This window comes from Tupaia chinensis, unplaced genomic scaffold, assembly GCF_000334495.1.
Source record: "Tupaia chinensis unplaced genomic scaffold, TupChi_1.0 Scaffold000463_1, whole genome shotgun sequence".
Taxonomy (NCBI): Eukaryota; Metazoa; Chordata; class Mammalia; order Scandentia; family Tupaiidae; genus Tupaia; species Tupaia belangeri.
Window position 1 is genome coordinate 1763615 of NW_006159972.1, and position 12707 is coordinate 1776321.

Below are 12707 nucleotides of genomic sequence, written 5' to 3' on the forward strand. Positions count from 1 at the left end.
TGGGTTCCCTAGGGGTTCAGGGAAGCCATTATGCCAAACCCCTTGTTCTGGGCTTCTGAGTCACCCCCTCCCGCCTCTACCCCAGTTCCCAGCCCTGCTCATAGCTGGCCCCAGGAAGGCTATTACAAGAACAGGAAGCAGCTCAGCAGGGGACTGTCAGCTGGCTCCTTGGGCATAGTGGCACCACAGGTTCCTCCTCTCCCTGGCCTGCGGGCTTCCTTTCCCGTCAGCCCAGACCTCGACCTCGCGCACCTGGGGCACCTCCTTACCTACCAGGGCCTCTCCTCAGGGCTCGTGCCCCTCCTTCCTGGCCCTGAGCTGGCCCCTTTGCCTCTGAGGATCTCAGGCCTAGGAAGCAGCTGAGCTCTCCTTGGAACCCAAGCTTACTCATGGTCACTCTCTCTCTCATGCCTCCAGACAGACCTCTGGGATTCTCAGTGGACCCCGCTCTACCAATAAGGAAATCGAGAATCAGAGAGGGACGGGCCTAGCCCGAGGCCACACAGAGAGTGAGATCAAGGACTCAAGCCAGGACTCAAGACTGTTGGCCTCCAAATTGCGAGTCCTTCCCCCTCATGATGTGCCCCCTGTATAGAGTAGGCTCCCAGAGGCTGGCACTGGGGCCATGGGCTGACCAGCTGGGGGACTGGGATTCTCATAAGCAGCAAGGCCAGCAAGAACAGCCCGGAGGGAGGGGCTTGCAAGGGGACAGCTTCAGAGCATGACTGACAGCCCAGAGACAACAGAGTCCAGATTCACCCTCACTCAGATGCCCACGGGAGCCTCCCCACTGGCCTTGGGCCTGGACTGTGTCCCCAGGGGTCGGTCTGTGTGCACAGTACTCCCCTCAGCCGGACCCAGGGCTCAGCCCCCCTGATCAAGTCTGCAATGTCAGGGTGGCTTTGCTTTATGCTGTTGTTGGCAAATTTTTCTTTCTTTTTTTCTTTTTTAAAATTTGCTATAGAGTGTGTGCATTCTCTGGAGAGAGAGAGAGAAAGTGAAAAAGTGGGGCCAGCAGGTGGCGTGGTGGTTAAGGGTGCTGAACTCCCACATGGCTAATGGCAGTTCAAGTCCTGGACCTGGCAGCTTGCTTCCTCTCTCTCTCTCTCTCTCTGTCCCTCTCTAGGCAAATTTAAATAAATAAATAAATACATGTGAAATAAAATAATCCTTTAAAAAGAAGAAAGAAACTGAAAAGGCATTGGGAGGGGGGTTCAGGGGAGTGGCCATCCCATAATACCTCCTCCTCTTGGGATTTGGGGCATGCACACACATGTGCCTGGCATATTTTTCAAGTCACCGGGTCTGGAACTTGAACTGTGCAGTTGGCCAGTTTTTTAGTTCTTTCTTTTAGTTTATTTCTCCCATTACAGTGACAGACAGAGAAAGAGAGACAGGCACCCCAACATTAATCTCACACCATGAACCACCCCTGACCTACGGCAGCCAAGGTCACGTGTGCCTGGTGTGTACACAGAGGCCTTAGGAAACGAACCCAGGTCGTTCCTGACTTCAGCATTGCAGAGAACGGAGTTAGCACTGTGTCACTGTGGCTGGCCTATTTCCCACCTCTAAATGTTACAGACCCAGTAGTACATCATACACATTCTTTTATATACTTACCATTTAAATCAGTTATGACAGAAAAATAAAATGAAAAAGCATTTCTATCATCTTCTGTAATTACAGCTTTCCTCTTTAAACAGTAAAGCATGCAGTTGGTGGCATGGTGGTTAAGGTGGCCGGACCCCACATGGCTGACAGCAAGGTTTTAGTACTGGACTCAGTGGCTTGAAAAACATGCCAGACACGTGTGCATGCATGCCCAAAATCCCAACAGGAGAACAGAGGAGAAGGGACTGTGGCGTAGCCATCTCCCCTGGGGGGGTTCTGTCTCTCTCCCTGTCCCTCTCTCTCTCCACCCCCACTCCACAGCGAGCACAGGGCCCATAGCAAATTACACAAAAACAAACAGGAAAACAGCCTCAGACGTGGGAAATGACACAAACCTCAGCCTCCACCACACTGGCCTGTCGGTGCAGTCCTGCCCACTGGACCTAGCAGCAACTGTTCGCTCCTCATGGTAACCCACAGAACAAGTCATTGCTAGGTCCAGCTTACAGGCTCAGCACGGCGCTCTGGGACACAGGCATGGTACGGGACCAAGTCGGCTCCAAGCCTATGTCTGTCAGACTCAGATCAGCGCTCGCTTCCCACCATCACCTATTTTCCCTTTGTTCAGTCATGAAACCTAGGATTGTTCTCAAGAAAATCTACCACGAGACTCAAGAAACTAGCACCCTGCTTTCTGAGGGCTGGTTCTGATCTCTCAGGTAATGTTGCACCAGGCCACCTGGCTCAGCCAGCTGCCCAGTCAACATCCCCTTCTCCTCGCATGAGCCTGGGACGGGACTCACGTGTGTCTGAGGTGCCTCGGCAAGGGCTTGGCCCAGCACAACTGTGTCCCATCTGGGCCAGGTGAAAGGTGGCTTCCTGCCTGGGGAGGGGTGGCAGGAGCGAGCCAGCTGTTGGCAAGACTCTTCCTTAAAGCCCACGCAGAACCGGCCGAGGAGCTGCTCATGTGGGTACAGAGTCTGGGGGGGGGGCAGGCTTGGCATGTGGACTCACAGTCTCACTGCCCTCCACGACCTCCTTCCCCAGTCTTCCTCCCTACGCCTTGGCCTGGGCTTGGAGGGACACACTCCGCATTGCTTGCTCATGTCGCTAAGCCAACTTTGTCAGAGCCCGAGCAGCAGAAGCAAGCAGCGTTCTCACCCCACAGCCTGGGCGCCCACCTCTGCTGATGTGACCACAGCCCACAGGGGAACCTGGCAGAATGGGGTGCTAATGAGAGGAAGGCGCTCAACAGAAGGCACGTGGCCCAGGCCACAGGGACCTGCCGCAGTCCCTTCTTCCCTGGTCCTGCCCCGATCCTGCCTCTTTTTTTCTTTTTTTTGGAGAGGTTTTTGCTATAGGGCGCATGCACTCGCCGGAAAGACAGAGAGAGACAGAGAGACAGAAAGCAAGAAATCACCCCCAGGGAGGATGGCCACACTGCAATCCCTTCTCCATTCTCCTCTCGGGATCATGGGCACACACGCACACGAGCCCGGTGTGAGTTTAAGCCACTGGGTCCGGGATTCAACTGCAGACGACCACATGAGAGTCCAGCAACATAGCCATTACACCAACTGTTGGTCCCCCTTCATTGCCTCTTTAAACCCCACATTGACTATGAACCCTTCATTTGTGCTCATTAAAAGAAATATGAAAAATATAAAAAGCTTAAAAAGGGGGACTGGCAGGTGGCATGGTGATTGAGGTGCTGGACTCCCACATGGCCGACCACAGTTCGAGTCCCAGACCTGCTGACTTGCTTTCTCACTTGCTCTTTTTCTCTTTCTCTGTGTCTCTCTGGTCAAATTAAATAATAAATAAAATTGGGGCCGGCAGGTGGCATGGTGGTTAAGGGCACTGGACTTCCACATGGCTGACCACGATTCGAGTCCTAGACTTGACAGTCTGAAAATCATGCCAGGCCCATGTGCCTGTGTGCCCAAAATCCTGAGAGGAGAATGGAAGAGAGCAAATTGTGGTATGGCCATCTCCCCTAGGGGACGGTTTCTCACATTCCCTCTCATTGTCTCTCTGTCTCTCTGTCCCTCTCCCTATCTCTCTCCCCACAATAAGTGCTTGTGCCTTATGGCAAAAACCTAAAAATTAAAAACTAGAAAAAAAAGATTAGTTAGAGTAAAAACTACTTATCAGAACTTATGAGATATTCAGGACTCTTTTGAGTCTATAAATGCTACTGGATTGTTTTGAAAATAATTTGATTGATTTTGATCATTTAAAATGATCACATCTACTTTGTTGATTTATGGTTATAATAAATAAAATTAAATAAATAATTCTTAAAAATAAAAAAGTTTAAAAAGGGGAAGAAAATCGAGGTCGCTGATGACCCTGCCATCCTAGGCAGCCACAAACACCATTTCGGCATCAGTCCTGCCTGTCTGTTACTTTAGACGTCTCTGGAGTTTTCTTCAAGCCACCAGGTCTAAGACTCAAACTGCACAGTCGGCTCTGTGGGGTCCAGCACTTTAACCAGTATGCCACTGGCTGGCCCTCTCTGGAGTATTTTGATGAGACCCTTCCATGACTAATCTGGTCATTTTCAATATACAATTTCAAAATCTACCTGTTTCAAGTTCTTTAACCACATCAGCCCTCTCTCAATCCTAGTGACAACATCACTACAACATTGTGAGACAACCACTATGATTGTGCTAATTTTTAGAGGTTTTTTAAAAATAATTATTTTCTTTAATTTTCTTTATTTTAATTTGACCAGAGAGGGACAGAGCAAATGAGAGAGAGAGGGAAAGTGAGAAAGCAAGCTGCCAGGTGCAGGACTCGAACCACATCAGCCATGTGAGAGAGTCCAGCACCCTTAACCACCACGCCACCTACCGGCCCGTTGAGAGAGATTTTTGCTACAGGCCATGTGCACTTGCCAAAGAGACAGAGAGACAGAAAGCAAGAAATCACTCCCGCCCCCAGGGGGGATGGCCACACCTTCTCCTCCATTTTCCTCTCAGGATCTTGGGTACGCATGCACACATGCCTGGCCTGAGTTTTACCGGGTCCGGGACTCAAATCATGGTCGACTAGGTGGGAGTCCAGCAACATAACCATTATGCCATCTGCTGGTTCCAAAGCTAAGTAATTTATCCAAGGTCACATTGCTGTCATTGTAAGCGGTGGTGCTAGGATGTAGACCCTGGCAGCCTGGCTCAGAACCACCGGGCCAAGCCCCCCGCTGCTGTAGAATCTGGTGGAGCGTGCCCATGTTTTATTCTGTGCACGTAACACCCTTTGCCATCACCCATTCCCTCTGGCCATGTAGGTATGCGGCTGTTGTCAACAGGGCTACAGGACACTCACCATGTAAACACTCTTCCGTGTGTTCTGGACAGTCTCCCAGACCAAACGCAACTTTGAGCCATTGTATAGATGAGCGAAATGGGCGGGGATTGCAGTCTGGTCAGTTTGTTTAAAGAGCCAAGACTATGGAGTGTGACCTGTCACCCCAAGGCTGAGACAGAGACAAGACTGTGGGCTGGTCGGAAGCTAGTCGCAATTTCTTCTACCCTACTGATGAGTCCTGCCTGCTCCTAAGAATTAAGGGAGGATAAAGGTGGGACTGCCTGGGGCTCAGGCACTGCAGACACCGCTACCATCTGACATCCGGGGCGACTCCAGTCCAGTTGGAGCAGGAGCTGGCCGGAGCATGTGGGGGATTCTATGCTTGAGCCTCACTCTCTGCCTCATGGTGCAGACGTCCCTAGGTAAGACCCTCCCCAACCCTTCCTGAGGGTGTCAGGAAAGAGGGGTCCAAGGGAAGCAAGGCCAGGCCCGAGCTCAGCCTCCTCTGGGGACAGCAGAGCAGGGGCACCTAGGCAACGTCTGGGCAGACAGAGGGAGGCATTTCGGGGCACTAAGCTACCCACCAGCCGCAAGTCTGGACAAGTTCTTTGACTTTTTTTTTTTAGTAATTATTTTATATTTATTTATTTATTTATTTATTTATTTATTTATTTATTTATTTAAATCTGACCAAAGAGGGACAGAGTGGGAAAGAGAGGGAAAGGGAGAAAGCAAACCTCCAGGTCTAGGACCTGAACTGCCGTTAGCCACATGGGAGTCCAGCGCCCTCAACCACCATGCCACCTGCCAGCCCCCAAGTTCCTTGACTTTCTTAGGCCTCAGAGAAGCTCTGCAAAGCAGGGAGTGGGTCTCCCACCCCCCATAACCGAGGAAGGGACCAAAGAACATAGGTCCATATCTGCCCTCCTTTCTCTCCCTCTGACCCTCTCTCCTTCCTTCTTCCCAGCAGGGGTCCTGCTTCAACATCCCTCTCCCCTACATGGGCCTCTTCACTCCCACAAATATCTCCTCAATGTCTGTCTTTCTTTTCAAAATTACTTTCATACTTTTTTTTTTTTTTTTCCAGAGGGCACATGTGCTCGTCAGAGACAGAGGGAGAGGAAGTGAGAAAGCCCCCCCATGGGAACGGCTTCCGTAACCTCTTCTCCATTTCTCCTTTCGGGATCTTTGGCACGCATGCACACATACCAGCATGGTGCTCAGGCGGCCGGGTACTCTGTATCATATATTATATATCAATATCTAGAAGTTTTCCAGCACCCCGTATGCCCTTTACTAATCGATACCCTCAAAGTTACCACTATTCTGACCTCTATCAAAAATTCGTTTTGCATATACTTTTGTATTTGTTTTTGCTATAGGGCAGGTATGCTTACCAGAGACAGAGTAAGAGGGACAGTAAGAAAGCATACCCGGGAAGGATGGTCACTCTGTAACCACTTCTCTCAGAATTTTTGGCATGAACACGCCCATGCCCAGCATGTTTTACAAGCCTCTGGGTCTGGGACTTGAACTGCACAGTTGGCCATGTGGGATTCAGCCACCCCAACCGTCATGCCACCAGCTGATCCCACTTTATTTTTTTTTTAATTTGAGAGAAACTTTGCTAAAACTGCCTTTAGCATTTTGGTGCATTCTCTGTTAGCCTTCCTTTCTCATATCTGTATATAGTTGAAATATTAGCATACACACAGTTCTATACTCTGTTTTCTTTCACTTAAAATCTCATTAAACAGGGACCAGCAAATGGCGTAATAGTTACATCACTGCATTCCCATGTAGTCGACCATGGATCAAGTCCTAGACCTGGCAGCTTAAACTCACACTGGGTATGCGTGCATGCATGCCCAAAGTCTCAAGGGGAGGATGGAGAAAGGACTGAGGCATGGCTGTTCCCTATGGGGGGTGAGTTCTTGCTTTCTGCCTCTCTGTCTCTCCAGAGAGTGCATGAGCCCTATAGCAAAAAGTCTCTCTCTTAAAAAAAAAAAAATCTTATTAAACAGATAACTTTGTCGTTTTTTGCTTGTCTCTTTTGCCAGAGGGCATGTGTGTTTGCCAGAGAGAGACAGAGAGAAAGGAGGAAAGTGAAAAATACCCCCAATGCGCCTTGGTCCTGCTGACAATCCCTTCTCCTTCCTGTCAGGATTCGGGGCACACATACGTGCCTGACATGTTTTCCAAGTCTTCAGGGCTGAGATTCAAACTTCATGGTTGGCCATATGGGCTCCTACTTACCTTAACCACGAGGCCCCAGGACTGGTCCAAGTTTATAGTTGTATTTACTTTGCTTGCTTCCTAGATATAAAAGATGCTTCCAGTATTCAATAGAGAACAGAGCACTGTGGTTCAGAAAAGTATTTGTTTTAATGTGTTTCTTTTACTTTTTTCTTTATTCACAACAGAGCATATAAGAGTACACACTTACGAGAGTGAGGGAGAGAAAAAGAAAGATGAGTAGCCTCCCCAGGTCTTGCCACACCACAATCCCCTTTCTCCAGTCCTCCAGCATGTCAGATCGAGGGCATTAGCATGTGGGTCCAGTGTGTTGGGATTCGAACCACAGTCGCCATGCATGCATCCAGAGTCTCTCTCTCTTTTTTATTTTTTTGAAAGATTTTCACTGTAGGGCGCGTGCGCTCGCCAGACAGACAGAGAGAGACATAGAGACAGAAAGCGAGAAATCACCCCCCGGGGGGGATGGTCACGCCGCAATCCCTTCTCCTCCATTCTCCTCTTGGGATCTTGGGCACGCACGCACACGCGCCCGGCGTGAGTTTTAAGCCACCGGGTCTGGGACACGAACCGCGGTCGACTACGTGGGAGTCCAGCGACATAGCCATTACGCTAACTGCTGGTTCCCTCTCTCTTTTTTTTTGGAGAGGTTTTTGCTATAGGGCACGTGTGCTCGCCAGAAAAACAGAGACAGACAGAAAGTGAGAAATCACCCCCCGGGGGGGGATGGCCACACTGCCATCCCTTATCCTCCATTCTCCTCTTGGGATCTTGGGCACGCATGCACACACACCCGGCATGAGTTTAAGCCACCAGGTCCAGGACTCGAACCGCGGTCGACTACATGGGAGTCCATGACGTAGCCATTACGCTAACTGCTGATCCCATCCAGAGTCTCTTGAGCAGCGCAATACCACTGTGCTATGGATCCAACCCATCCTTTAACCTGTTTCCGACTCTTTTCATAGGGGAGGGACCAAGCAGTGGAATTACTGAGTCGAAGCATGGAAACATTGTGTGGCTATACATTTTGTCTAATTATTTCCTGAAGCTGTCGTAACCATTTATCTTCCACCACAGTATATGTGTCCTTGTCACTGTATCTTCACCTGAATTGGGTACCACCACTTCTTTCTTAATTTTCTTTTGTAAATTCCAGAGGGTGTGTGCTCATGCATAAGAAAGACAGAGAGAGCACACCCCCTAATGAGGCTGTCTTGCTTCAATCTTCTTTCCTCCCAATCTCCATTCCATAAGGATCTGGATGTATGTCGTGGACCGAGCATGTTTTTCACACCACTTAGTGGGACTCGAACACTGGTTAGCCATGTGGGATCAGGCTTCCTCTGTCCAGTGAGTTAACAGTTTTGCCATAGGATGTGTAGGCTCACCAAAGAGAGACACAGAGGCAAAGTGAAAAAGCAGTCCCCGGGCTGGGGGGGGATGGCCACACTGCAATCCTTTCTGCTCTTGTCTTGGGATTTGGGGCACACATGCACATGTACCCAGTATGTTTTTTAAGCCACTAAGCCCAAGACTCAAACTACACACTTGGCCATGTGGGATCCAGCCACTTTAATCACCACGCCCCTGCTGGCCTGTCTCTATTTCTTAATTTAATAGGTGGAAGTTGTGAGTCCTGGTTTTATTTATTTATTTATTTTGGAGAGGTTTTCGCTATAGGGCGCGTGCGCTCGCCAGACAGACAGAGAGAGACAGAGAGACAGAAAGCGAGAAATCACCCCCCAGGGGGGATGGTCACGCCACAATCCCTTCTCCTCCATTCTCCTCTTGGGATCTTGGGCACACATGCACACGCACCCGGCATGAGTTTTAAGCCACCGGGTCCGGGACACGAACCGTGGTTGACTACGTGGGAGTCCAGCGACATGGCCATTACGCTAACTGCTGGTCCCTGTGAGTCCTGGTTTTAACTAGCACTCTGTAACTACCACGAAGTTCAAATACTGTTTTCTTCAGTATTTGCATGTTACCTCTGGGGAGCAGAGCTAGAGTCGGGACCACTCTGGGGCAACTCTTACTCAGGGGTCACTATAACAAGAGGCTGGAGGAAGACAGGAAAACATGGTTTAGAACAGAGCTCTGATGTGAGATTCTCCTGTTATGACCTTATGTAACCAGGCGAATTACATAACCCATTTGAGTTCCAGTTAATAAAAGATCAGTAAATTATAGCTGTTGGCTATTCCATTATGAATAGGCCCTGGATTCAGGGCAAATCCAGGTAATGTGACACACCTCAGCCTCCTGGCTCTGAGACTCCAGACTGGTCAGTGTCCTTTTCTGGGCCTCCCAGCTCCTCCCAAGGCCAATAAGAGGTCTATGTAAGAAGCTCACGTTTGTGGGGCCAGCAGGAGGCATAGTGATTAAGGCACTGGACTCCCACATGGTCAACTATGGTTCAAGTCCCGGGTCCAGCAGCTTGAAACACATTGGGCACATGTGCGTGCATGCCCACAATCTCAAGAGGAGAGTAAAAGAGAGGGGACTGCCGAATAGCCATCCCCCCCGGGTGGGTTTCTCAGTTTTTCTCTCCCTCTCTGTCTCTCTCTGCATCTCTGGCAAGTGCACATGCCCTATAGCAAAAATCTCTCTTAAAAAAAAAAAAGAAGAAGAAAAAGACGCTCATGTTTGTAAACTGCAAAGGGCTTCACACACAGAGGCAGTCTAAGGTGGCCCTTGTCCCTGCTGGCATGCTTCCATGCCCGAAGGGCCACCAGCCACCATTACAGTCACTCCTTGGCACCCAGATATTGCTTTCGTAAGACCTTGGGAGACCTGAAACGTGGGCAGAGAGGTATTTTTGGCCACCTGCAGCTGAGAGTGTGAGGATGTGCTCTACCACACCACTTCCAAATGCTATTTTAAAAACTAGTTGCATCAAAATCTGCTAGGGAAGTCTGTAAATCTTATTTCCTTGTGCAACCCTGAGGTTCTCATTCAGAAAGTGTGGGGTGGGGCCCGGGAGTCTGTAAACCCAGATAATTCTGATGCACATCCAGGTTCAATAATTACTTGGATCAGATTTGTTTTCTGTCTCTTTAAAGAATGGGCCTTGCGGGAACCAGCAGTTAGCGTAATGGCTATGTCGCTGGACTCCCACGTAGTCGACCGCGGTTCGCGTCCTGGACCCGGTGGCTTAAAACTCACGCCGGGCGTGTGTGCGTGCGTGCCCAAGATCCCGAGAGGAGAATGGAGGAGAAGGGATTGCGGCGTGACCATCCCCCCTGGGGGGTGATTTCTCGCTTTCTGTCTCTATGTCTCTCTCTGTCTGTCTGGCGAGCACACGCGTCCTATAGCAAAAATCTCTCCAAAAAAAAAAAAAAAAGAATGGGCCTTGGGGTCGCCAGGTGGCATGGTAGTTAAAGGCACTGGACTCCCACATGGCCGACTGCAGTTCAAGTCCTGGACCTGGTGACTTGAAACTCACATAGGGCACTTGTACATGCATGCCTAAAATCCCAAGAAGAGAAAGAAGGAGACGAGAGTGCGAGTATCCAGCCCCCTGGGGTGTGACTTCTCTCTTTCACTCCCCCTGGGGGTGATTTCTCGCTTTCTCTCTCACCGTCTCTCTCCAGTGAGCACATGTGCCCTATGGCAAAAAAAGTAAAAGAAAAAGACTGGCTCTCAAAACTCAAAAGACCAAGGCAGTGAACAATTGGGTTTTGATAAAGAAGAGAGAATGGACAAAAGCACTTCAGGAAGGGACAGTAGCTGTGAGGCCTCATTAACCCTCGGCAATAGGAGTCAGGCAGAATGACCTTGGCAGACCTGCAACATGGGCAGAGAGGTCATTTGGGCCACCTGGCCCTGAGAGTTTGAGGATGTGCCAAGTGGCTACACCAGGGTGCCCTTTCTCTCTTCTCTTTCCAGGTGCCTCGTACAACAAGGATCCTCTAGTGGTTACTAAACACGGCACTCTCCAAGGAAAACAGATGCACGTGGGGAAGATGCCTATCCACGTCTTCCTAGGAGTCCCCTACTCCAGACCTCCTGTGGGAGCCCGAAGGTTTGCTCCCCCAGAGCCCCTGGAGCCCTGGGAAGGAATCAGAGATGCCACCAGCTACCCACCTGCGTAAGTGCCAGAGGACTGTCAGCTGGGAGATGGGTGGGACTTCAAACAACTCACTGAAAAGCAGTTACTGTGTGACCATGGGCAGACCTGGGGCCCATTCTGGCCCTCGGTTTACAAACCTATATAATCAAGTCATTGGCCCAGATGGCGTGTAAGGCACTGATAACGCTGCTCTTGGCTCTTCACAGGAGAGGGCCATGCAAAGGAGAGATGGTCACTGACTGTGCGCTAGGGCATGCGAGGGCCTGGGCAAATTAAGTCCACAGGGCACCACCAGCTCTTCCCTGCAGAGGGAGCTCCAAGATGAGGAATGCACAGGCTCAGTCCTTAAAGCCTCAGGGTCTTGACCCCACCTTCAGCTGGGCTCAAGCCCTGAGTCATAGGCATGATTGGGACAATGACTGCCCTTTAAAGTCCTGGGCTTGGCAATTAGCCCAGAACAAGTGTATTACTGTTTATTCAGATCATTGAGTAATCCACTATCCAGAACATCCTGTGGCAATCACTAACAATGTTCAGCATCAGTTGGTCAAAGCACAGGATTTAGGAAAATGTCTACTGGGAGAAAGTGAGTGTCAGCTGATTCAGAAAGCTACAACCACCACCTGGGTGTCTAGTTGTTCCAACAGGTTTTCATTGTTACAAGATGGTTACTAGAATACCAGGGTGTTCCTTATTAGAACACTGGCTGTCAACAAGAGAATCCCAGGCATTCCAAACATTTGGACTATCATTTGGTCACCAAGGATCAGGTGACAGTACATGAGATGACCATTGCTAGTACCCTGAGGGTCAGGGGATTAGAGACGATGGTATCCAGTGCATAGAAGTCTGGCAGTCAGTTTTGGAACACTGGTCGTAAGTTGTCAGAACAATGGCTGTTTGAAACACAAAGTGGCAGGTGTAGGAATTTGCTTAAAATAACCCGTAGGAGGGCCGGAAGGTGGTGTGGTGGTTAGGGGTGCTGGACTCTCACATGGCCAATTGCAGTTTGAGTCCCAGACTTGGAGGCTTGCTTTCACACTTTCTCTATCTCTCCCTCTCTCTCTCTGTCCCACTCTGGTCAAATCAAAATAAATAAATAAGTTAAATTTTAAAAATTCTTTAAAAAAAAAAAAAAAAGCCTGTAGGAGGGAGCAGCTAGTGGCATGGCAGTTAAAGTACTGGATCCCACATGACTGACTACACGGTTTGAGTCCTAGACCTGAAAGCTTGAAAAATATGGCAGGCATATATGCCCAAAATCTTGAAAGGAGGGAGAAATGGAGAAGGGATTGTGGCATGACTATCCCCCATAGGAGGTGCTTTCTCACTTTCCCTCTCTCTCTATCGCTCTCTCTTTTTCTGTATTTCTCTCCAGCAAGTACATGTGCCCTCTGGCAAAAAAAAAAAAAAAAAAAAAAAAAAAAAAAACAAGCCAAAAGGGGGG

At 49.5% G+C, this 12707-nt stretch overlaps 1 protein-coding gene across 2 annotated transcripts in view; it reads left to right on the forward strand.

The window, feature by feature from the left end:
• Window positions 1-5287: 5287 nt before the first annotated feature.
• The window catches only part of CES4A (carboxylesterase 4A), a 22500-nt gene continuing 15080 nt past the window's right edge, over window positions 5288-12707 (forward strand). Inside the window, exons 1-2 of one of the 2 annotated variants that reach the window (XM_006155580.2) lie at window positions 5288-5351; window positions 11077-11278. In XM_006155580.2, the coding sequence (XP_006155642.1) occupies window positions 5294-5351; window positions 11077-11278 (260 nt within the window). In that variant the 5' untranslated portion in view covers window positions 5288-5293. The remainder of the gene's footprint in view (window positions 5352-11076; window positions 11279-12707) is intronic. The other variant, XM_006155578.2, reaches the window with a different exon arrangement.